This window comes from Dermacentor albipictus, chromosome 8, assembly GCF_038994185.2.
Source record: "Dermacentor albipictus isolate Rhodes 1998 colony chromosome 8, USDA_Dalb.pri_finalv2, whole genome shotgun sequence".
Taxonomy (NCBI): domain Eukaryota; kingdom Metazoa; phylum Arthropoda; class Arachnida; order Ixodida; family Ixodidae; genus Dermacentor; species Dermacentor albipictus.
The window spans coordinates 52,922,933-52,948,152 of record NC_091828.1 but is presented as its reverse complement, the minus strand read 5'-3'; the positions used below and the strand labels follow the sequence as shown (position 1 = coordinate 52,948,152).

Genomic DNA, 25,220 nt, shown 5'->3' with positions numbered 1-25,220 from the left:
GCGAAGGCCACGCAGAACTGCCTTTTCTACTTTTATCTCTTGCAGTGAAGCTAATAAGCAGACGATGTGCAGCATTGTAGAAGGCACAGGGATATTTTTCTCTCGCAATCCAACGTGTCCTGTAGCTTTCCAATCATAAGAGCTCTACCAAGCCAGTCATCAAAATACAAAAGTCTTTTATTTATACGGAGAATTGCGCGTTTTCGCAGCACAATTTTTTGAGCAGGACTACTTTACTCGTGGAGGAAACTGGCTGCCGCGCTTCGGTCATCTGGGTGAGGCCTCCCCTTCTACCTAAAGTTGTACCCTACTATAGCAGCATCACACTGGAATAGACGTCCCCACGTCAAGTTTCATCCTAGACGCCAGCGCTCATTTCTCACCATTTCTCACAAGCAGTTCGTCACAACACAACAGCTGCCGTACTAGTTACAACGCCGCACAGCCGCCCACCGCGTAGCAGACGAACAGTAGAGTTACTGTATATGCTACCGCAGGTAGCTGTGGTAGCATATACAGTAACTCTAACGAACAGGTTATTAAAGCGCCACCTACGGCCATCGGTTGAACGAAAGTGGGCGCAAGCTGCTCCCATAGAAGTGGCATACCTGTGCAGGACTGGAGTTCCAGTAGGTCGTGGGTACAACCACTCCCATTGCAGCTCCCGTAGACACTAGCGCCAGAGTTCCCTCTAGTAATTTTTGTAAGAAACTCTATGGGTTTACGCACGTGGTGAGCGGGCAGGTAAACAAACTTCCCTGCTGCTGTCGCTTACGACCACCTCCAAAGGTAAACATGGATGAGTGCACGAATCAGCTCATTATACCTACGTCCGTTGCTTTCTTTGTTTATAGTGTAGCGGCACGCTTGTACACACAAAGAAGAAAAGGAGCGGGTGAGCAGGATTTTGTTTTTGCTGTAGCGGCCTCGCTCCATCCAGTCCTTTAGTGCCGAGCCTTCTAAATAGACGTCTCCCGCCTTGTAACAATATGTCATGCGCGTAACTTTGCATCCGTGGTCGACATTGTAGTAACACAAATACGGTATATTACACAGGTAGTCTGTATGCCTTAATTTTGTCTGCTGTTTTTAGGACATCTATAACGCGCTACCCGGACAAACGCTACGCATAGGAGAGTTTACAGCTAAAAGAAAATTTTTCCTTGTCGCGCGAGGAGCACATTTTTTCACTTTGCAACAGTTACGCGGTGAAGTGCTCAAGGCACATATCCCAGGATGGTTGTACCGTCATTTGTCTAATTTGTTATACTGTGCTACTGCCTTCGTTACAGCTTCTGCTGAAGTTAGTTGGGCCCGTCAAGGTCTAGGCTAACTCTGCACCGTTGACAACATTTAGCTGCAAGCGCTGATTGCTGCTGGTTGCTCAGTTTAGAATCTGGTATGTATATTCTCTTGCTCAAGGCATGCTGATGCTTCTCTTACTTGAGCTGCTCCGGTAAAGGAAGATTGAATTAAATGTCGTTTGAGTGATGCGTGACACCATATCACTGTTGTGCTATACAGGTGGCAAGGCATTTTCAGATCTAGGCCAGTAAGGCCGGCCAGTTACCTGTTAGAAATTCCCAAAATGCATTAAATGCGCATATAAACTTGTCTAGGCCAGAACTCTTATGATACTGTGGTGCCCTTCGTGCCTGATGTCATCACAAAAGAAACAATAGATGAATCCAGAAAATTTGTGCCCAGCTGCCCCGAGACAATAAATCATACAGAGATAATTGTGTTGCAAACTGCGACTGAACGTCCGCAGCTGCAAGTAATTTCCTTGTGGGAATATTGTTACTTTTCAAGGTCTTTTGTGGCAGGTGCACTACCACTTGGCAGTTGCAGCTTCAATGTCTGACTCATTGTCATAAGGCTGTGCCTATCTGTACAGTGCACTTGCTGCGCCACAAGCGATGCCTGCGAGTAATGGCTAAAGTGTTAGTATAGATCAGGTCTTGTACATGGGAAATGTCAGTTGGCCGAAACAATCGCTTAAATTGTTTCAGCATCAGAAATAGCTCTGCAAGGCTGCAGTTATGCTTAGATGTCTCGGTGTTTGTCTGAGTTGTGATCGGCAATCGTCCTTATGGTGGTATATTATTGAAACTTTGCCACTTGCTCTGGGCTTTATGTGTAGCAGTGTGGTGTACTCTGCATTTCATTCTGACATGGACGTGTGGCTGCGACGAAATCTTTTGAAGTGAATTTCTTCGGCTCTTTCGACCATTTTCGTTGTTAGTTGGAGGTGTGTAATGGTTGGTGGTTGGACTGTGCAAGGAAAACATTCGTTCGCTCTTTCTTGTTCTTTTATTTGCTTGTTCTTTTGTTTGTTCACATTCCTTTAGGCTATTCGCTTACATTGATAGTATCATCTATGGTCCCTGCACATTTTCTTCACACAAGTTCATGCTCTAATTTGACAGCAATCTTACCAACAAGGGCTTAGGGCTTGCACTCTTGCTTGCTAACATTGCACACCTTTGATAAAGTTTTGTCACAGCTCCGTTACTACAGGAACCCATTTCTTGAGTTCTACGCCATTGTTCATGACTTACGAGAGGGTTGAGTATTCTCATTCCTTCTCATGGCACATTGTATCATGGCACATGTGTTAAACATAAATATAATTATGAGGTTGTATGTGTCAACGCTACAATCAGATTATGAAGCACGCCATAGTGGCAGACTACGGATTTTGACACCTTTGTGTTTTTTAAGGGGTTGCTGAAACGGTTCAGGACCCACTCTGGTTGCTTAGTGGCTATGACGTTGGGCTGCTGCACATGAGGTCCTGGGATGGAATCCTGGCCACATTTTAATGGGATCGAAATTCGAAAACACCTACTTCTGGTTGTCTTGGAGCCAGTGTGTGAAGCCTCTACAACCTCTCTACCAGCTGCGTGGCAGCCGGTTCCAAACGCGAGCTATCGAAGCAGTGTATGTTGTGAGCATTCTGTAGCAGCACCAAATGTGTCCGATATTCCGGTAACCACTGTTGAGCTGAATGCTTTGACGGGTGGGTGGAGGCCTAAACTAAAGCCCCTCCCCATACTACTATTGCTGTAATGAAGGAGTTTTAGCCTAGACGTATGTGAGCGACCTGATCGGTCTACGTGGTCCAAGGAACTGGTGGTGCAGAGGTTAACCAGCGAAACGAAGAGCTAATATAGTTCTAACCAAGCCTAAACAATTTTAAACATATAGAAAAACATGTTCATGGCTAAGTTCCTACCAAGAATTTACACCGGCAGGAAAATACAATGCACTTGGTTACTGCTATATTAGTTCTGTGGTTGAGCACTCTGCCACCAATTGGCTGCACCATGCAGGGCGTTCACATTTGCGCTTCCACTCGTCCAATAAAACACCCAGGCCCAGTCCGCTTGTGCTTGGGTTTACTTGAAATGTCGCACATGCGAGACACTGTTGTGGTATATGGTAATCCTTCAGTGTGGTGTGACGGCTGCAAATGCGCAGATCCTGGTGCCGATTGGATACCGACGAGTGCTGCAGCCACTTTGCTCACGTTTGCCTTGCCAAGGAACCTGATATTGCAGGTTGACATGTTGCCAATCGCTAGGTTTGCAGCCCACAGTCCAAGGGCAATCTGTATTGCTTGCGGAAACACAGATAGAGACCAATAACGACTGCGCAGCTCACGTCATAATGGGGCATGTTATAACAGAAGCAGACAACATTTATTGTATGCCGGAAGTGCTTGAGTGTAGCGATAAATTGTCCTTGTGCATTCTCTTTCTGGTACTTTCTTTATTGTAGGAACAACTTAACTTACATTTCAACTATTACAAACCACATTTGTTCACCGTAAAGTTGGGAAAAGTATCGATAATGCGCCCTGAGCAGCGAATCGGATAGCTCGCCCTACTGGTGTCATGTGGTCACGTCAAGTCACTTAACCAGGGGAGGTTGAAAACTGGGAGGAGTGGCGTGCTGCGATTGGTAGTGATGTACAATCACGCTCAGAATGAACTACAACACCAAAGCGCATGGCGAAGCGTCGCGTGTTGTAGATTATGCTGAGTGTGATATTACGCTTTTAAAACCTTATAATAAATTACCCGCTTTTTGTCACTTAATTATCACAAGTGCCTACTCTAACAACTCAGTACATTTCTACAAAATTGTCAAAATTCGTTCAGGGTCTCTTTAACGTGCACTTATATCTAAATGCAGAAGCGTTTTTGCATTTCACTCTGGTCGAAATGCGGCTGGTGCAGTCAGGATTGAACCTGCGACCTTGACTATAGCCGCAAAGCTACCGCTGCGAGCACAGAAGGGTCGATTTCACATGCTGCTTCTTCTGTTTTGTCGCCTAGACCCTACGGTGATGTAATGAAGCTTGGCGTGTACGCACCCCACGCCAATTGACCACTTGGCAAATTTGTGTGTTGTCTATATTTTAGATATAGCAGAAATTTAATGTATTGCACCTTTAGTTTGCGAGCATGGGCTGTCTTTTTTTTTTTCTTATGTCACCTTTTGCCTCTCCCACCTTCCTCTCTCCACTCTGTATGGAAACTGGGAGGGGCAAGGCTGTTCACTCATTTCACAACTGCGTAGGTTCTACCCATCCTCTGCATTCTGTATTATCTCCTGTCGAGACTAGCACGTTAACAGAAGAGTAAAAAGCGCTGCAGTTTCTGCAATGATTTTTGGGGTCTCACGGATAACTACAGCTGTCAAGAGGCTTATCTGGTGATTACCCCGAAGGTCTTTGGAAAATGCAGCAGGATGGAAAAAAATGAAACGAGCCTCTTGCATCACCTTTCCTCTCCACCTCACTCCTGCCATGTACATGCACACTTCCATCCACTGCCTGAAGCGGCTTGTAAGGCAGTAGCAGCAGTAAAAAATTCGAACAAACATGCAAGGAAAGATTACCTTTAAGAATCCATATAAAATGACATGTTATCATAGCATGTTAGACACAACCATCAGTTATGTCTTCTGGATGGTGTTTTCATACTGTGCTTGACATTTCCATTGCTAAGTTCCCTTTAAACGAACAGTGTTAAGGCAGGGTGGAAAGGTTACCTATGAGACTTTGAATGTGCCACCATTTCCGCGCAGTGCATCTCGCAAAGCCACGGAGGGCATCGCAGCTTGGCGCAAGTGGCGCCAGCTGCATTGCATCTGCACCACTCATAATGGTACTTCATATGGATCCAGAGAGAGATAGAGAGAATGAAAGAAAAAAGGGCTATAAGTGAAAGGTGAAGTGGCCCCTTGGCACTCCCCTTTCTGCCATTTCTCTCTCTAGGTAAGCGCAGAAACAATGTGGAACATTTGCTGTAGAAGCAGCCCAAAGCAGCAGACAGCCTAGTTTGTAAATGATAGTGCTGACCACGGAGCATGAAACATTTAGGAGTGGAAACTCCGCTGTTTGGGGCGACCAGAAAAGGTCACAAGCCCGCGGAACCATTTTCGTGCTGGCGCCCTGGATAGAAATTACCACCGTTTCGGTTGCCAGGGCAACCAGCCGAGCGTGTTGCTCCCGTTCAGCTGCGCACGCCTGGCACGGAAGAAGTGGCCAAAGAGCGCACCAAAGCCGCATGCGCGCGCGCTGCATATTTTTTTTCGCGGTGGCTTCTACGACGCGCCGCATGGCGCCGCCACTGCATACGGTCCCGTTGGCGCATGCAACTATTGTGACCTTATTTGGTCGCCCGCGCTCGCTCGCGCTGACAGGAGTTTCACCTCCGAAATGTCTTACTCCGTGGTGCTGACAGAGTGCAACACCGTGTTGTTTCACACGAAGCTGCAAATTTGGAAGACTGGAAGAAGTATGAGCTCGCATTCAATGATATTGTTACACGGGAAAATGCAGACGAGAAGCTATATGCACGTATATTTACCAAATGAATACGCTGCACTTCACCAAAGGCGACAGCCCGAGCTAGCCTTTAATCATCGTCTTCACACCGCTGGCCTCTTCTGCGTCGTAACTACTGGTCCATAGCACTACCCTCGTCGGTAAAAGTGCCAACCCGGTGCAACTAAAGGCCTGGCTCGGAAGCACTGTAGTAGGCCTTGAGCCTACTGACATGCACAACATCACTGGATGACCTAGTAGAGGGTGACATTGAGCTGACGGGAGCAATTTCGTAGATCACTGGTGTCACCTGGTGGAGCATGCGGTAGGACCTTGTCTATCAGGAAAGGAGCTTCCCTGAAAGTCGAGCATGACGAGAGGGTTACCACAGGAACATGTGCACACCAAGGAAAAATTGTCTGTTACAGTGGCAGGCATTGTACAGTTGCTGCTGAGTGGTTTGCGATGCCGTTAGTCGACCACGGGCAAGTTGGCAAGCTTGGTAGGCCAAGGCGATGGCACTGCGCATATTCGCCTGTCGAGGAGGTTCAGAGAGAAATGCAGTATCCAGGGGCAAGGTTGGTTTGTGACCCTACAATAAATAGAAAAATTGTGGCAGCATCATGCCGAGAAGAATTATAGGCAAATGTAATGTAAGGAAGGGCAACGTCCCAAACATAGCAGTTCTTCAAAATGTACATGGACAGCATATCTGTGAGGGTATGGTTCAACCGCTTCGTCGGTCTGTTGGTTTGAGGATGATGTGAGGTGGTCAGCTTGTGTTGTGTGGAGCAGGAACGCATAATGTTGGTGATAATTTTTGATAGAAAGTTGTGACCACTATCAGTAAAAATCTGTCACGGGGCGCCGTGGAGCAAGGTAATGTCATAGAAGAAAAAGTGCAACGTCAGTGGCCCAACTCGTTAGGAAAGCCTGTGTGATTGGCGCCACCCTTAGTAGGTGGCGCAATCATTTGCAACGGCTACCCATTTGTTTCTAGTGCATGGCGTGGTAAAAGGGCTGAGGAGCTCTAATCTAGCATGGAAGAATTGTTCTGCAGGGACGGTGATCAGCATGTAGCGCCTGAGGCTCTTTCTGGTGCTGGCAGAAATCACAGGCAGCAACATGTTATCAGATGGGCTGAGCGAAACTAGACCAGCATAAGCGACGGCGGATGGGGTTGTACCTGAGAGATACCCCAAGGTGTCCTGCAGTAGATTCATCATAGAACTCAAAGAGCAGAGTGCGTTGTAGAAGTTTGGGCACGACAAGAAGATATAATCAGACCCGCCATGGTAGAAGTTCCCTCGTTAGAGAATGCCAACCTGGAGGACATATCGGCGAAGAGAGGCATTGTTAGGTGAAGAGTGCAGATGCTCAATGATTGCTCGAAGTGATAGGTCTCAGTACTGCTCATCGGCGTTGTTAGGGAATACAGACACAGAGAAAATGCCATTGGCGGTGCTACAGACAGTGTTGTCAGGCTCGTTGACCGGGTAACGAGACAGGCAATCAGTGTTCTTGTGGAGACAGCCAGATTTGTAAATGACAGAATACGAATTTCCTTGTCAGCGTCATGCCCAGTGAGGAAGTAGACCTGTAGGGTCTTTCTGTGAGCACAACCAGCAATGTCCGTTCTAGTGTGTGATGACTGAAAAGGTTGGCCATATAATTATAGGCATAGCTTTGCAACTGCCCAAACTAGTGCCAGATACTCGAGCTCAATGATGGAATCGCCATGCTTGAAGGTTGGGAGGTGTCTGCTGGCATAAGTGGTAATATGGTCGTTGCTGTGCTGGCGTTGTGCCAGTACTGCACTGATTCCGGGGGCTGCTGGCATAGGTATGGACTTAGGTAGGTGCAGAAGGATCGCGCCTTTCCCTGTAAGTTTTTGAAAATGACGCCGTCATCAATCAGTGGTCTCTTTGTGACGCTCAGGAGAGGGTGACATTGTTATCTTGAAATGAGCTGTCATTTCTGGGTGCTTGAAAAGCTGAAGATCTGGAGCGTGACTGCCTGTTCTACTACTCAGGCAACGCTGATTGAGCTTCCTTGAGTGAACGATGAGACGTGATCAGCGCCCATGATAGCCACATGTCTGCCGGTGAAGCATCTTTTTTCTGAGGGATTGTCAGGCACAACACTCCTGCCACCAGACGGCGCATCAGGACATTGAGTTGTTCGATGCAGCTCGGCTGGCTTGATGCTTGCATTTCTCAAAGCCATTGGGATGCAGGTTCCAAGAATTAAGATCTGGCCAAAGGCATCCTAATAGGTGGGCTCCGACTTGACTGTATAGATGCAAGATGACAAGCTCCACGGAACGACCTTTGTCAGCCCTGCACAATGCCGCAAGCGCCACATGCAGGCCACTCATTGCCAGCCTGTACAAGTTGAAATAATCTGACAACCCCCTATCTGAAGGGAAACCATGAAACACACGGTTCACATTAATCTGGACAAGCACGAGGAAACTTTCAACTATGTCTTCGTGCAAACAGGCACAAATGGAGTTTATGTAATGAAGCTAAGTAATCATGAATTATAGCTTCCACAGATCAGGAAGACGAAGGGAGAACTGACTTTGATTGATTGATATCTGTAACACTTAGCACAAGATAGGTACATGATCACATGATGCCAAATTGCGAAATAAACAAATGTGAAAACCATCTACAAGCCTTATCACTTAAAAATTGGCTCAGAAGGCCTGATTTATTTTGCCTTTCTTCTAGTTCACTTTTAAATTGTGCTACTGTAAGGCTACGCCCTACCCGAACAGGTGGCCATATTTATGTGACGTACCTTTGGATAATACGATGCAGCGTGATTAGAATAAATCACCAATTCTGACCTGTAAAAAAAAGAACTTCCAACAAATCATGCAAACTATCGAAAGCAAGTTACAAGCAATTACACTGAGGCCTTTTATCTTCACTGACGCTTTCCTTTCTCGAGTGTTTAATTATCTGATTTTTCATGGAAGTAATCAAACTAACTAAAGAAAGTCTGCTATACCGTGAGCAGAACAGACCAACAATGTCCTCTGTTTGACAAAAGCTCCTAAAACGTTCAAAATTTAGTATTGTTGAAGAAATTGAAGTTCTTGTGCGCAATCTACAAAGCATGCCTAAAAACACTCCTGGACGTTATGACTCGTTATGAACTCCTGCAAAACCATAACTTATCCACTTGCGCAACTTGCGTGCGAGCTTCCAAACTGTATGAATGAGAAGAAAGGTGGTTAACTGAGGGGCCTAGTTCTTATTATTCACATCATGAGAAGCTAACAAACAGGGAAACCAAGGAAAACATTGGGTAAATTTCTTTACTTATTAATTGAAATAAAGAAAAATAATGGCAATGAAAGTCGATAAAAAAAAACAACTTGGCGCAGGTGGGGAACGATCCCACGTCTTTGCTTTATGCGTGCGATGCTCTAACCAATTGAGCTACTGCGGCATGGTTTCCCCATCCACTTTCTTGGTTATTTATGTGTTACTACGAGAATTAACCTTGGGAGTGTTAGCCAGCACCCTCACTCTCAAGCCTTGTCGGTGGATGTCAAACATCCTTTCTGCCAGAGGCAGTGTAAGTACATGATTTTTCAGGGTGCAGGCAACTGGTCAATAAACCTGCACATGTTACCTGAAGGCATCAATGTTGTCTGATTCAAGACCCTCATTATGTAAGAATGAGAAGAAAGGGGGTTAAGCGATGGGCCCAGTCTTTGTTAATCATACCTTGAGAAGCGAACAGACAGAGACACCAAGGAAACATATGGGAAAAAAAACTTTTATTTACTAGTTGAATTAAAGAAATTATAAATTAACGGCAATGAAAGTGGATGAAAAAACAACTTTCCGCAGGTGGGGAACAATCCCACGTCTTTGCATTACACGTGCAATGCTCTAATCCATTCAGCTACCGCGATGCGGTTTCCCCATCCATATACATTGGCATTCATGTGTTACTACAAGAACTAACCTCTGGAGTGTTAGCCTGTGCCACCACTCGCAAGCTTTGGCAGTGAATGTGGGTCATCCTTTCTACCACAGGCAGAAAGGATGTTCCAAACTGTGTGCTACACTAACCCCGTTTGGCTGGCAATTCTACGTGTGTTGTGACATAAACTTTGTTTGTAATTGGAGATCTAACGTGAGCCGAAAATGCTAACCACCTAACAAAATTTTGTGGTATTCCTTATGCTTCTTAAGCATTCATCGTTCAACTAAGCTAATTACAACACGAATCAAAAGAACAAAACAATTTGCAAACCTGTCTGCCTGATTTCAGATTTCAGACGAGCTGGAGAGGGTCGTGCATTTCACGGCTTTTGCAAGGTGCAGTCTTGAAGCAGGCAAAAGCCTCTAATTTGCCTGACGCATCTCGTAGCTACAACTTTAGGACAGCAGCCTCCAAGTACTGAGAGAAGATTACATTTACAGACCCACACACGCACTGTTCCCTTAGGTGCTAGGCATTTGCCTTTCTTTGCCCCCGTGAGTGACCAGCTCTTGTAGCAGCCTACAGGATGCTTGCCTTTGTCCCTCTGCTTACGAAGAGACGGCTGCAGTGCTGTTAGGTGACTGTTACTACATCTGAATCTTCATGAAGCTCTCCTTATTGCAAAGCGTGTCACGTCGATCTCTTTAAACGCCTAAGCTGGGGATTGACTGTCCTTTGCCTTTTTCACAGTCTCCGGCCGGATCCTGACCTTCGTGCATTCGCCTGTGTTGCCTTGTCGCTTCACATGTTTGGTTCCATGCTCCTTACCCCATCTGCCTTTCTCATCTTGGGCCTATCCCTTCGCTTCACCATCTGCTCTGACGTATGCAAACAGCCATAGGCAACTTTTCCTGGCAGGCTGGCCGAGCTTGCCGCCTCCGTACACACTTGGACTAATGGGCCCTCCGTTTCCTGCGCGGAAAAACCGCCGCTGTCTACTGCCTTCCCCTCGCTTCCAGCTACCAGCATGTTTGACTCATCACTGTGCTCAGCTGCTTCAAGAATCATTTCATGGTCCTCTGACTGCTGCGCAATAGGGAATGTGCCTATCAGTCTCTGAGCCTCCTCCCATGTTTTTGCCCTGAAAGCTCCCATATTGGAGAAGGGTTCTGCTCTTTCCGTCAGTGCCTGCTCTGGCCTATTCGACGATCAGTAGGTTACTTGCTCTGACAGGCTGGCCGATATTGCCGCCTCTGTACACACCTGGCCGTTCAGTGAAAGCTGTCCCATATATGGCTGCATGCTCTTATTGGAGTCCTTAATTATGACAAATACCACCCGCTTATCACAGCTCCTGGCTGTGTGGTTTTTTCCTCCGCAGTTGTAATACACAACGGTCTTCCGTGCCTCCAATGTGTTGCACCATCAGCGGGAGCATCTTCATTGCTTCTGCTACTTTAGGTGTGTCACCCTCTTTCTCCTGATGTGTGCTGGGGGGATTTGAAGTCTCCGGTTTAAAATTCCTACGGAAATACTTGTTACCCTTTGGCTTCCGGGAACCATATCCTGCTTTGTCGTTTGTTTCTGATTGTCACGACTTACTTCGGAAACTTCGGAGCGGGCGGTAATGCTTGGCGAGTTCTGCTGCTCTCTTTTTTTGCCCTTCGAAGTCTGTTTGAAATGCTAGACAGAAGGGTGTAAAGAAATTCGTAGCCCTATTGTAGTCTCACACTTTGTCCTCAGACAAGCAGTTCATGAAACAGCAATACTGAACAGGATTAGTGCTGGTAATATCTTGGTCCCCAAGTCCTGGCTGACACCCTCTTTCTCAGTAAACCTTCATTTGGGCCTAGTTGGTACATAATTCTGAACTTAAACTTACAGCACAAACACCTGAGACAGACCACAAAAGGAAAATACAACACACACTCTTTCAAAACCGGCGAGGATATGAACTATATCCTCTTCTGCCCTGAAAGTATGGAGCAGGAATCGCGCTATTTGCCATCTAAGTATCTGACTTTCCTCCTCAAGCTCTTCCATTCCAAGAACATGCCATTGTGCTGCCTCCTGCACATGCCTCTGGTGTGTTTCTGCTTCAAGTTTGCATCTTTTTGCCTCTTCATGCTTGCACCTCTCTGCTTCACGGTTGTGCCTTTCGGCCTCTTCATGCTCGCGCCTCTCTGCTTCACGCTTGCGCCTTTCTGCCTCTTCATGCTGACGCCTCGCACGCCTCTTTTTCTTCACATTTGCACCTCTTTCGCCTCTCTCCTCTTCAGCTTCCTGGACCGTCGCATCTTCTGCGTTCGTGACGTCGAGAACTGCTTCTTGTGTTGTTGCGGAGCTGGCGAGAATGCCCAACTCTTTGCAAATTAGAAGGAGGTCCTGCGCTTTGAATTTCTCCATGGCGAATTACTTAGCCTTCAAAATTCACCCTTCCTTAAAACTGAAGTTTGCTATTTAAGGAAGGTGAATTTGCAAATCAATCCCCACCAGAAAACACAAACATACTTTCCTAGCATCTGCTTACTTGTACTAGCAAGAGTTCTGGTGACATGAAGAGCAAACATCAGGGAATAGCTAGTCCATCCTTGTCACTATTAGGAGACTGCAGAATTTCTTGTTCTTCGTGCTCTCTTTTTTACAAAGCAATTTTCCTTGCCTCACCAGCCTCCTCCCAACTCCTCTCCTCATTCTGCAAAAGCTCTAATTGCTACATTTTGCCTTTCGCAGGGCCAACCGAAATGTTCATCTGCTCATGACTTTCAAGGAGTTCTTGGATTTGCAACTTCTCCATGCTCACAAAGCACCCTGTGTTCCTTCCCCTCTAGCAATCAGCCCACGAGACACTATATTCTTGATGTATGTAATAATATAACTAACAACACCAAACACTATTATGGATTACCTGCGCTATGAGTCTGGGGAAAAGAGAAGAAAACACGTAGCACTCACCACACCAATGTAGCCAATGCCAATCGATCTCATAAGCTGCCAGCCTGTATTGTGAAGTCGGTTCCATGTGTGGTGCCATGCCAGGTGCCGGCAGAAAGAATGGTTCCGAGCGACAGTTACGAGAACAAGAAAAGGTTTTATATTCAGAAGTACATGGTTGAGTTTTATACACACGGTTCTTAACTTTAAGAGCACACTTCATGCTAGAGTGTGTATGTCAGAGCTTCTTCCTTCTCGCATCCATCCCAGTCCACTTTTTTTTATGCCGTTTATTTCCCTCTTTCTCTCGTCAAGGGATTTCACAGGACAATCGGGGTTACTGAATTCTTATCAATCGAACTGACGTGGAATCCTGGACAGCAGACAGGTAGAGTGATGAAATAGAAAATTTGCAAGCACGGCATGGTATTGTCACGTAGTAGTGACGGTGAGGAAAGCAGCAATACTAAACGTGAGAAAACTAGCGTTTTATTGGGTCAACTTGTGCCCTCAAAAAACATGTGATACTCAGAGAACAGCGATAGTGGCAAACACAGTCCGTGATCCGTGAAAATCTGAACAGCGGGTCAAGCACGTCGGCTTTTATCGATCAGTCGTCAAATGTTCCAGAGTAGCCGCTGGGACCTGCATGCCTTCCACAAAGTTCTACACCATTTGTGTCATGCTTACATGCACTCAGCTTATGCAAGGTTTGGCGACAATAGACAGCGGATAGAAGCATCAATAACATTTTAAAAACTTCCGATACATGTAGACGCGTCCTGCGCTGAGCGATAACACTTTGTAAATGGTAAAAGCGCTCACCCGTAAATGATAAACGAGGTCATGTGTCTGTATCATCTGGCACAAGGCATGGTGTGACAGGAGATCCTACAGTTGACATTAAATATGCTGATGTCAATGACCTTAGGATGGTGCAATAACTTTTCATTACTTGGACTACACAAATAGCTTTATAATGCATGAGATGAAAAAGTGTCTCAAATAGGTTGTGCTGTCATAAGCCTTCCACAAAGAAGAGGTTGCCCTGCATTCGAGTATTCAGTGTGGATTGTCCTTTGTAGCCCTGTAGGAATACTGAACTGGAAGGGTTATTTTCTGTTCCTTGGCTATGCTCCTGTATTTATTCTATTGTATTTTACCTCTTGTTTTTGATGCTGTAACAGGACTGCAATCGCCTCACTTATTTTCTGCAGGCCTCACAAATGCGATGAGCCTAGCTGAAACCATCACTGCCAAAATGGCATGCCATGCCCCTTCAAAGATCGGTGTTCAGGTCGAGGTTGGCATGCAGTGCAGCTTGCCTCTGGCTGACAAGTCTGTTGGGTGCTCGTTCAAGCCAGGGAGCGAGTCTAGGAGCGTGCAGACTACGGAGGCTGTGGAACAGTTAAGCTCCACCTCAGGTGGGCAGTGACCGGCACTTCTCTTGCGTTTGCTTGCTTGTGTGTGTGTGGTAAATGGCCAAGCCTGCCTAGCTTGGGCACAACTTGCTCAAGTGTGTGCAACGTTCTGCTGCTGATGACAAATTAACAGGTTTTTTATTCTTGTCTGCATACTGATTGAGGCAAAATGCGAAAATAATGCTAGCACACTGAAGCACCTTAGATTGCAGAGCTTAATGCAGAGCCGTGTTGAGCTGGTGTTGTTGCAGCCCTTACATTGCTTTATGATAAGCTTACACCCAGTGAGTCTCTTAGTTATGTATAGATAGGTGTAGGAGTGTATGACCATGAATATAGATCAATGCAGAATGTAAGTTGACCTCTGAGTTTGATGTGAATAAAATTCAAACAAAATTCTTTAATGCAGTCAACTATAATACATACCTTGATTTTTCAATATGCTCATTCATTGAGTGAGCTGAGTACGGCACGGGAACTGTAAGGATTCTTGTCCTGGGACAGGTTTTGGTCACAACATCCCAGAGCACATCATTAGTGATGACTAAGCGGAACTAGGCGTGCGCAACACTGCCCTCAGGCAATGAGCAGCATGCACTGGGCTCCTGAGTTGCACGCCAGCAATCGCTTCAGACGACCTGCACGCATCTTGAGATGGTTTTAGTCCTCTCCCGTCGATAGCAGCTTCAGGTTTTTTTTTTCCATGTTTACAGCCTGCAGTGGCCGACGGGACCTCTTTTATACCACCTGTTTGTGTCAGTGGATAGTTATTCCATCTCAGCACCCTTGTTACAACGTGTTATCCACCTGTGCTGATGCGAAGAGTGAAGCCTTTTCCCTCTGATAAATGAGGCACTAGTGAGCAATTCAAATGCCTTTGCAATGAATTCAATCTGCTGTCATCAGGAGAACTGGTCCGCGGTGCTCACAAGAAAATTTCATTGCAGTATCTTCAAGTTCACTGTCAACAGGGTAGCCATTGCACAACAAAGCCTCCAATGGAAATCGACATTTGCTCTGTTTTACTTTCTATTCATATAAAACCATATGACGCACTGCCACAATCTTGCTTCGCGCTTCCACCCATTTTATCACGTTTTCAGACGCACTTATAAAGCCCTGACATGTTATTTTTGCACAACTCGTGTTTGGACAAAGTTTGCAAATTTGGCATGTTTGCCATAATAATGACAAAAACTATGATCCTTTCTCCACTTTGACAACTGCAAACAATAAAACTTTATTTTGTTTCACAGTATACTACATGACAGACACAGGCAGATCGTGCTAGTTATTCTGCGACAACTGCCCAAAACCCAACCTGTCCTTGGTAATTCAGGTGCGTACAGTTGCAGTGTAAGATTAGCACAATGGTTTACAACATGTTTAATAACATGAAGTCGAATTCGAATATGTTTTTTTTTTCACAGCATAATAATGACACAATCGTCGACTGATTTTTTTGGACGGCCTATTTTCTGGGCCGGTCGGAATATTTTAATTCTGCAATATTAGTGCCAGTCTGCTCCATATAGTTATGTATAATAATAACGTAAATTTTGAATGTTTCGAAGTGTTCTCGTTTAATTTTTCTGAATTTTTCTCCTGATCGCAAGTTTGACACTACCGAAAATGCAAACAACATCGCTGTCATTTTGTTTTCCTGCAGCCTCAAAGCAGCGTTGCACACATCTCGCATGCCAATTCAGAGCTACCATTTCAGGTGCAGCCTCAATAGGCACCGCTTGATGCACTCTCCCACGTGCCTTTATGCTCTCATTGCTGTTGGCACTCGTGAGTCGCATATGGCCAGTGGTCCTCTTTGTATCGCCTCTCATGTGCATTGTGGTTTTCTTCAGCTGCATACTGTGATGCTAGGCTTAGCCACTTCAACAACCGATTCTATTCTGTGGTTTCATCGCCAGTTGTTAACAATGGTGCCGACACTGGCTTTGTCATCCGCCGCCTTCCGACAAAGGCTTTGAAGTGAGGAAATCATAGCATAGCGACGATGGAAAAGAAGACCACCGTTACCAGGAAAGTGCAAAGGGGCTTGTCGCAATCACACGTCGCAAAATAATTAGAACTCTCGAAGCAGACAATATCAGTCTACATAAACAACAAGGTAAAGATTTTGGAAGCCGCTGAGAAATCTTCCCGATCTCGACAGAAGAATGTCAGCCACCGTGCCCACCCAAAACTTGACGCTATTCTAATGTGACTGAAAGCCATGATCGCCATGCCAGTGCTGGTGTCTGGTGATGTTGTAAATTAAAAGGCAGAAGCCGTAGCGCTTCATATGAACATTGAGGATTTTCAACTTAGTGATGGCTGGGTCCAAAATGTTAAGGGGCCCCCCACCAGATGTCGCCATTTTGAGCCGACAAGCACCGTGTATACAATGCGTGCTAGCGATCGTGTCTGCTAAGTATTACATCGCTATGTGCCATGGAAAGAGCTGAAATTTCAAACCAAATGCCGTTTGCTCTTCTTGCGAGCTTTGTGCTCCCAGCAGGAGAGTTGACATATTTCTCACAAGTGCGCCTACGTACATTGCACTGCTGTAACGTCACGCATAGTGACACATGACTCTGTCTGGTCTATGGTGAATTCGTCAGAGAAAGATGCTCAAGACAAAGAGAGGCCAGTGAGTGAGTTAGTGTGGACACTCAAGCAGGGTGGCTCCGTAGTCGCACCTGGGGTTCTCAACTGCACTCGTGGGGCAAAAAAGCAGGCAGCGAGTGGGAACAGAGCATGGGGGGTGCTAGTACGCACCTGTTTCACGCGCGTCTCAAAGAGTTGAGCAAACCCAAAACTGGCACGGCTAGGACTAGGGTACACCTGTAGGTGGTCGACGTGACGAAAGGGGTTTCCAAAGAAGGGATAGCTCCCGGTGGCCAAAAGCAGAGGGTACGCACCTCATGCTGTATGTGTCATCTGCATTGAAGAAAATTAAGTCCATGGCCAGGGTATCAAGCAGCAACGAGGGCTGAAAAGGGGCCTGCAGTGACGACATGCTGAAACCAAGTTGGGTGGCAGTTATATGGAGGTGGGTTTGCGCAAGGCTCACCCGACGAGCAATGGTCACGGAAGGGCATGACGCTCCTACACTCCGCAACGCACAAAAGCACTTGGGCAAGGTTCATCCAGTCTGACAAGACGTAGAGAAGGCTCCAGAATCAGACCGCCAACAAGCATAGGTTTATTCAACCAAGACACAGCACAGTGTGACAGTCGCGGCACTTATGGGAAAAGGCTCACCGCAAGACCAATCGACTATGCATGCCCGCTGCGCTAGGGCTAACTGCGAAGCGGCCCACCAAGTGTGAAAACGAAAGAATTGCGGGAGCAAAGGTCCTTGTAACCACCTACGTGCAGGCATGTGAGCATCTGCCGTGGCAATGAAGCGCTCAGCAAAAGAGAGCTCGGGTGGAGAGGTGCCCGGGGCCCGCCACTCGGGAGGCCAATTGGGGCGCATCTTGGTGACACTAGCTCACGCGGTGATTCGGCCCTGGGAGGGATAAGCACGGTTTGTGCAAGAAATTAGCTTCGGCACGCTAGTTGTGTCAGCCATGTTGCCGTTATGGTGGCAGTTCCCGGAGATCAAGCTAAACACAGCGCAGGAGTTGGGGGACAAGGTACAGGAAGGCACCTCAATTCCCACACCATGCAATGTCCGGGGAACAGATGTCAGTGACCAGCCGAATGCTATAACCCAAGTTAGCCCATGATTCATACACACCTGCCCACTTGCCCTACATTGTGCGAAGGGTGTGGCAGATTCGGAGCCTGTCCAGTGGCCATCATGCTACCACACTTCATCCTCCCAACACCGCCACCCCAGTGAGGAGAGCGAACAACACTGGCGAAGCAGTGTTCGGAACCACAAGTATGGGTGCAACATATCGACGACAGAGTCAAGGCCTCCTAAGACCATTCACAACCACAAAAAGGACACAAGCTGCTACAAACACCGTAGCACGAATGACTACGTTACCACTGAAAAAGACTGCTGCTAGCAGCCAGCCCAGTTTCGAAGAGACGCGCGTGAGCCAAAAGGATCACCTTCATCGACGAGCAGAGATATTTTCCGTGAACTACACCGCAGTGTCCGCTACCACCGAAGGCACCCAATGACTCAACATTAGATGACTTAAGTTCGATCGAAAGTGCTGCGACACAGTCATGATGTACAGCAGATCGTCTTGCTGGTGTATCAGCGAACGCCTTCCTGGCGCCTAAGTCAAGAACAAGAAAGACATGGACTAACTGCTATTGATGAACGCATCCAAAAAGAAAAAGGAACAAACCCCTCTGTCAACTCTACGGCTGCTTGGACATTGTCAGGTGATTCCTGGGCTTCCCTTCCAGCCTCGTGAGATGCAAGTAATAACTGTAGTCGCTGCTGCAGCGAGCGTGTTGGCCTGCTGCAGACTCGCAAAGTGACAAAGTGAGCAGGTACAACTTGCACCGATTCGACTGCTGGCAGCTGAAGAACTCCGTAAGGACAATGTGCTTAAAGGAGCCACCAAGAAAGCCTGGACAATGCCAATGACTTCCTCACCACAGCTCACTGAAGAGCATCAAATAGAAGGAGCATTGTAATAATCGACCGACTCGTCGATTTTCTCGCATGTAGCAGTGTGTTGCGAACAGAAGAACGGTGACAAAACCTTGCGTACAGGTCAGGCAGTACGAGGTTCCATTTATTGCTTCCCATTAACAGTCACATAGAAGCCGTTGCTGTCACCGTTATAGCTCACAAAACCATCACCATTTGTTCACTGTATATTCCACTCCACACCCATTTTACTACTAAACATTTAGAAAATTTAACAGGTCAATTACTGGAGCCATTTATTTTAGTAGGGGACTTTAATGCTCACTGTACTCTTTGGGGCATTATCAAAACTGACCAAAGAGGGCAGCTGGTTGAAGATTTGAGTCTGTCAAATGATGTCTGCTTTTTAAATTCAGGTGCACCATATTTTTCACCTACTTCCCACACCTTTAGTTGTTTAGATTTAGCTTTTTGCTCACCATCTCTTTTTAACGATGGGAAGCCCTCGACACGTGTGTCTTATGGTAGTGATCACTTGCCCGCAGTTATCAAACTTTTATCATCACCACCAACCTTAGTCACTAGGCCACGCCGGTGGAAATTACAGCTCGCTGAGTGGCTGGTTTTTATGGAGAACGCAAAACTGGATGTCTTTTTGCCAGAACTAAGCATTGACAAACTTAACAAAAAGATCACTGAGATCATAATCTCAGCGGCAGAAAAGGCAATACACCAGTCATCTGGTGTTGTGCGCAAAAGACTAAATCTCTGGTGGACAAACGAGTGTACCGAAGCCAAAAAAGAACAAAATAAGGCCTGGAGAATCCTACGGAAGTACCCCACTTATAGCAGCCTTTTAAATTTCAAACAGTCCAAAGCCAAAGCACGATTCATTTGAAGAAAGGCAGAGAAATCATCATGGCAGAAATACATATCTTCAATCAATAGTACAGTCAAATCAAAATGAATGTTGGATCAGGTGAGGAAATTTAAAGGAGAGTACACATTATACACAGTACCACTACTTATATATCCAGGCACACAAACAATACTACAGGACCAGGCCAACTTATTAGGCGAACACTTTTATGTCTCCAGCTCAGCAAACTATTCAAATGCATTCTTAAAATATAAAGATTTGGTGGAGAAACAGAGACTGCCCAATACAGGGGCTTCATATGTAATTTATAATAACGCCCTCACATTGCAAGAATTGAACAGAGTTCTCTTTGCCGGTAAGAAAACGGCAACGGGTTTTGACCACGTCCACTACACAATGCTGGCACACCTATCTCAAGCATCAGTAGAAACACTTCTTAAAATTTTCAGCAAAATATGGGAATTTGGAGTAATGCCTACAGATTGAAAAAAATGCAGTATTAGTGCCTTTTTTTGAAATGAGGTAAACCCACAATATCCCCAAGCAGCTACAGACCCATTGCACTAACAAGTTGTCTGGCTAAACCCTACAAGAGTATCATAAACATAAGACTCACATTCATCCTTGAATCAAGAACCCTAATAGTCATGCACCACTGCGGATATAGAAAGGGCTGCTCGACAACTGACTACCTCGTACGACTAGAACATGAAGTACGTAACGGATTTCTACTCAAACAACACTGTCTCGCAGTTTTCTTCGATTTAGGAAAAGTGTATGATACCATGTGGCGATATGGAATTTTAAGAGACCTGGCTGACTTGGGAGTTCATGGCAGAATGCTAAACTGTGTCTGATTTTATGACAAATAGAAGATTTCAGGTGCGTCTCGGCACAATACTTTCATGCACATTTACATAGGCAGATGGCGTTCCACAGTGTTGTATTCTGAGCACGCTACTCTTCATAGTCAAAATGAACTCTGCTAACAAGATCATCCCATCCTCTTTTATGCACTCAATATATGTCAATGACTTGCATGTGGCTTGCCGCGCCTCAAATCTACTCAGTTGTGAAAGACAACTACATATAATGAAAAATAAACTCACACAATGGGCTAACAAAAATGGATCCCGTTTTTCAGCAGACAAAATTGTTACAGTTCTCTTCTCCCAGAAGCGAGGGTTACACTGCAATCCACTTCTCACATCGGATAGTACAACGTTGCCAGTCAAAGAAGACCGCAAATTTTTAAGCATAACGTTTGACACAAAGCTGAACTTCCTAGCCCACACTAACAAAACTAAAATTTAAGCAAATAAAGCACTAAATATCCTCAAGGTGTTATCACACAAGCCCTGGGGTTCTGACCAAACTTCTCTACTACACATATGCCGGTCCCTTACACGTAGCATCCTCGACTACGGTATTGTGGTTTATGGTGCAGCTAGGCAGTCATACATCAAGCGACTTGATCCAGTTCATAATCTCGGCCCACGACTGGCAAGCAGTGCCTACAGTACATCGTCTGTCCAATGTTTATACCGTATTTACTTGCATAATGGCTGCACTTGTGTAGTGATCGCACCCTTAATTTTGTCGTCAAAATTCAGATTTTTTCTTTTCCCATGTAATGATCGCACCCCAAACTTGTTGCAGCGATATGTCATGTGCCAAGTCTAGCTAATGATGATCGCGCTTGTTATCTGTCGAATGGTACATGAACGAATCTTGAAGACTTATCAAGCGGTCTGCACGCACCCAACATTCTTAAGCAGATGCCCCATTTGATTCCTTTCATCACTTTCCGCACTTCTATAGAAGAAAAGGCTACACCCGAACATGCCTGAGCTTTATTATTTGTAGGCATCATAATGGTTTTGGTCAACAACACCAACATAAAAGGCACCTTTCAATTCTTCTCGTCTGCACTCGTGGGCTTGCAACAAATCGCGAGCGGCAACGATAGTGGCCACATTTGCACTGATACGTTAGAAGTCTACCCTATTCATATGCTGACACTTTTAGCACAGCTAAGATATTCACCCACCCATAGCAGAAACCTACCTTATTAGGATAGCAGTGAAGACAAATGCTGAAGTTTCCGTAGCATGCCCGCCATGGGTTTCTGTCAGCTAAGCGCGCCCATCTCTCTTTCTGTCCACTCAAAGTGGACATGGCTGCGTTATTTTTGCAAACTTGCCGGTATTAACGGTATTATTCATTACTGATATGGAAGAAACTGTTTCCACTGCTGCCGCATCGGCCACGTCGCTCGTCACTGCCGCAACCGATGGCCACCACCTCCTCGGATATACACCGCTGCTCATTCCCGCCCCTTTGGACCTTCTGTTCCCTATACCACCCGCCATGAACCCATTGCCGCTGATGCTCCTGCACCGAACATTCGCTACAGCCGCTCTCCCTCACCTCGACGCCATCAGTCTCGTTCGCCCCAACCCCGTCGCTTCTCTCCGTCGCCTATCGCCTCCCGGATCCAGCCGGAAAACTAGGCACTGCAGCTTCTGGAGGTGAAGCTGCGTTGTCCACCCTGCCCTCAAATCCTCTGCTCACGTTACACATGAACCAAAACCTTCTTGACGTTGACAGATGGCTATCCTGTCACGGCACTCATCGATACAGGTGCGCATCTTTCTATTATGAGTGCTGAGTTCCGACAACGACTGAAAAAGCTCCTCACCCCAGCGTCGGCACGCGTCGTCCGCGTTGCGGATGGCGGTACTGTGCCTATCATCAGCATGTGTGCGGCACGTGTCAGCATCGCCGGCCGCCACACTTTTGTCCTCTTCACCGTGATTGCTCGTCGCCCCCACAACCTCATTCTCGGCCTTGATTTTCTCCTTGCATTCTGCTCTTATTGCCTGCTCTTCCAGTACCCTTCGCCTTGAGTTTCCGATTCTCGCAGAACCTTCTGACACACCCCCAGTGCTGCCTACGCCCCACCGGCTTTATTCGCCTGCCGCCAAAATCAATAGCCTATATTGAACTCTTGTCTTCACTACCAGTCCCTGATGGCGAGTACCTCGTCACTCCTCTGCCCGACATTCCACTACAGTAGGCACGGTATTCTGTGCATGGCACGGGCACGGCACGGTACAGTATACTGTGAGGCACGGTATACTGCGCCTCACAGTATACTTACTATTACTGCGAACCGCACTTTCATGCCTATCTTTAACTTTGGATTAGCAAAGCAAATTCTACCGTAAGGTATTTGCCTTGCCAACGTTGATGTCTCGGCGACCATCACGTGGCAACTTTATCGACCGATGCTTGCGAGCTCAGCAGGCCCATCGTGCCAACCTGGGCCGCCGATCCCAAGATACAGAAAATGGTTGCGACAGACTTGTCTTCTGCGCAGGCTGAAGACCTTTACCAACTGTTATCGTCCTACAGAGATATTTTCGACTTCGACGATCGCCCTTTAGGCCAGACGCTCGCGGTCAAGCATCGGATTCTTACTGGGGGTGCTACTCCTATTCACCGACGACCTTATCGAGTTTCTGCGTCGGAACGCCGAGTAATTCGAAGTGAAGTCAACAAAATGCTAGACAAAAACATTATTGAGCCTTCTTCAAGTCCCTGGGCGTCACCTGTAATGTTTGCTAAGAAGAAGGATGGCACGTGGCGCTTCTGTGTAGACTACCGCCATCTGAACAATATTGCTAAGAAGGACGTCTACCCGTTCCCACGTATAGACGACGCCCTTGACTGCCTCCACGGTTCCAGCTATTTCTCTTCTATTGATCTTCGTTCTGGATACTGGCAGATTGCTGTTGTCGATATGGACAGAGAAAAAACCGCGTTCATCACGCCTGATGGCCTATGCCAATTTAAAGTAATGCCGTTTGGATTATGCAACCCCAATGCCACCTTTGAGCGTATGATGGACTCCTTGCTCCGTGGTTTCAAATGGTCCACATGTCTTTGCTACCTCGACGACGTCATCGTCTTCTCGCCCACGTTCGACACTCACCTTGAGCGTGTAACAGCTATACTTGATGTATTTCCAAAGGCGAAGCTGCAACTTAAGTCGTCGAAATGTCGTTTCGGCCGCTGCCAAACTACTGTTCTGGGCCATCTCGTTGACGCTTCCAGAGTACAGCCTGATCCCGCCAAAACTCGCGCTGTCTGAGATTTTCCGGTTCCGAAGACAGCCGCGGACGTTCGATGTTTTGTCGGACTATGCTCGTACTTTTGTCGTTTTGTTCAAGATGTTGCGGCAATTGCTAGACCCCTCACTAATCTTTTGAAGAAAGGCATACAATTCTCGTGGGGTACTGCAGAAGCCGCAGCCTTCTCTCGTCTCGTCACTCTTCTCTCCTCACCACCCATTCTCGCCCACTTCGACCCTGATGCCCCTACAGAATTGCGTACAGATGCCAGGGGTCATGGCGTAGGTGCTGTCTTAGCCCAGCGTCAGCATGGCCAGCATCGCGTTATTGCTTATGCGAGCCGCCTCCTCACACCATCGGAGCGCAACAATTCCATTACGGAACAAGCATGCCTTGCTGTAGTCTGGGCGGTTGGGAAGTTCTGTCTTTACCTCTACGGTTGCCCCTTTTCCGTAGTCTTTGACCATCATGCTATCTGCTGGCTCTCATCCCTAAAGGATCCTACAGGCCGGCTTGGTCGATGGGCTTTGAGACTACAAGAATTTTCGTATTCCGTGGTCTACAAGTGTGGCCGCCTGCACCAAGACGCTGACAGCTTGTCGCATTGCCCTGTTGACGACCCTGACTCCTCCAATATTACCAGTGCTGCTTGTGTATTCTGTGTGTCGCAGCTGCTTCATTTCGCCGACGAGCAACGTCATGACGCCTACATCAGAGCACTCATCAACCGTTTTGAACACTCTCTGGCCGACGTCACTGTACGCCTGTTCGTCCTCTGCGACGGTACTCTGTACCGTCGTAACTTTCATCTGGACGGCTCTGAGTTCCTACTTGTCATACCTAAACACCTGCACTCAACCGTTCTAGAAGAGCTCCACAACGCACCGACGGCTGGGCACCTCGGCGTATCTCGAACCTATGACCGTGTACGTCGCTGCTTGTGAACTTTGCCAACGACGCAAGAAGCCTTCCCAGCCCCCCGCTGGTTACCTGCAGCCGCTCGACATCCCTGCCGCGCCCTTCAATCGTGTCGGCTTAGACCTTCTCGGCCCATTTCCGGAATCTACATCAGGAAACAAGTGGGTTGCCGTCGCGCCGGACTACGCGACCTGTTACGCCGTAACCCGCGCTCTACCGACCAGTTGTGCAACTGATGTTGCGGACTTCCTCCTGCATTATATCATTTTGATTCATGGTGCTCCGCGTCAATTGCTAACAGACCGTGGCTGTACGGTTTCGGCGAAAGTCATTGGCAACAACATGCGGGCCTGCTCCATTCAGCATAAGTTTACTACCTCCTACCACTCTCAAACGAATGGCCTCTCTGAGAGTTGGAACCGCACCTTTACAGACATGCTATCTAAATACGCTTGAGACGACCACAGTGACTGGGACTGAAATAACGGAACGTAGCCAGCGGGTAGTGGCAGATCAAAGAACGCTTTATTGCTTGGTGTCGTTAGTTTTATAACGAAACAGAAAAGGTCACATGACTGGACAT

At 46.8% G+C, this 25,220-nt stretch overlaps 1 protein-coding gene across 12 annotated transcripts in view; it reads left to right on the top strand.

Annotated features, from left to right (window-relative positions):
• The window catches only part of LOC135921659 (gastrula zinc finger protein XlCGF57.1-like), a 67,555-nt gene that overhangs the window by 27,976 nt on the left and 14,359 nt on the right, over positions 1-25,220 (top strand). For 3 of the 12 annotated variants that reach the window (XM_065455945.2, XM_065455942.2, XM_065455944.1), the window contains one exon: positions 13,939-14,145. In XM_065455945.2, the coding sequence (XP_065312017.1) occupies positions 13,939-14,145 (207 nt within the window). The other 9 variants (XM_065455951.2, XM_065455948.2, XM_065455947.2 and 6 more) reach the window with 9 other exon arrangements.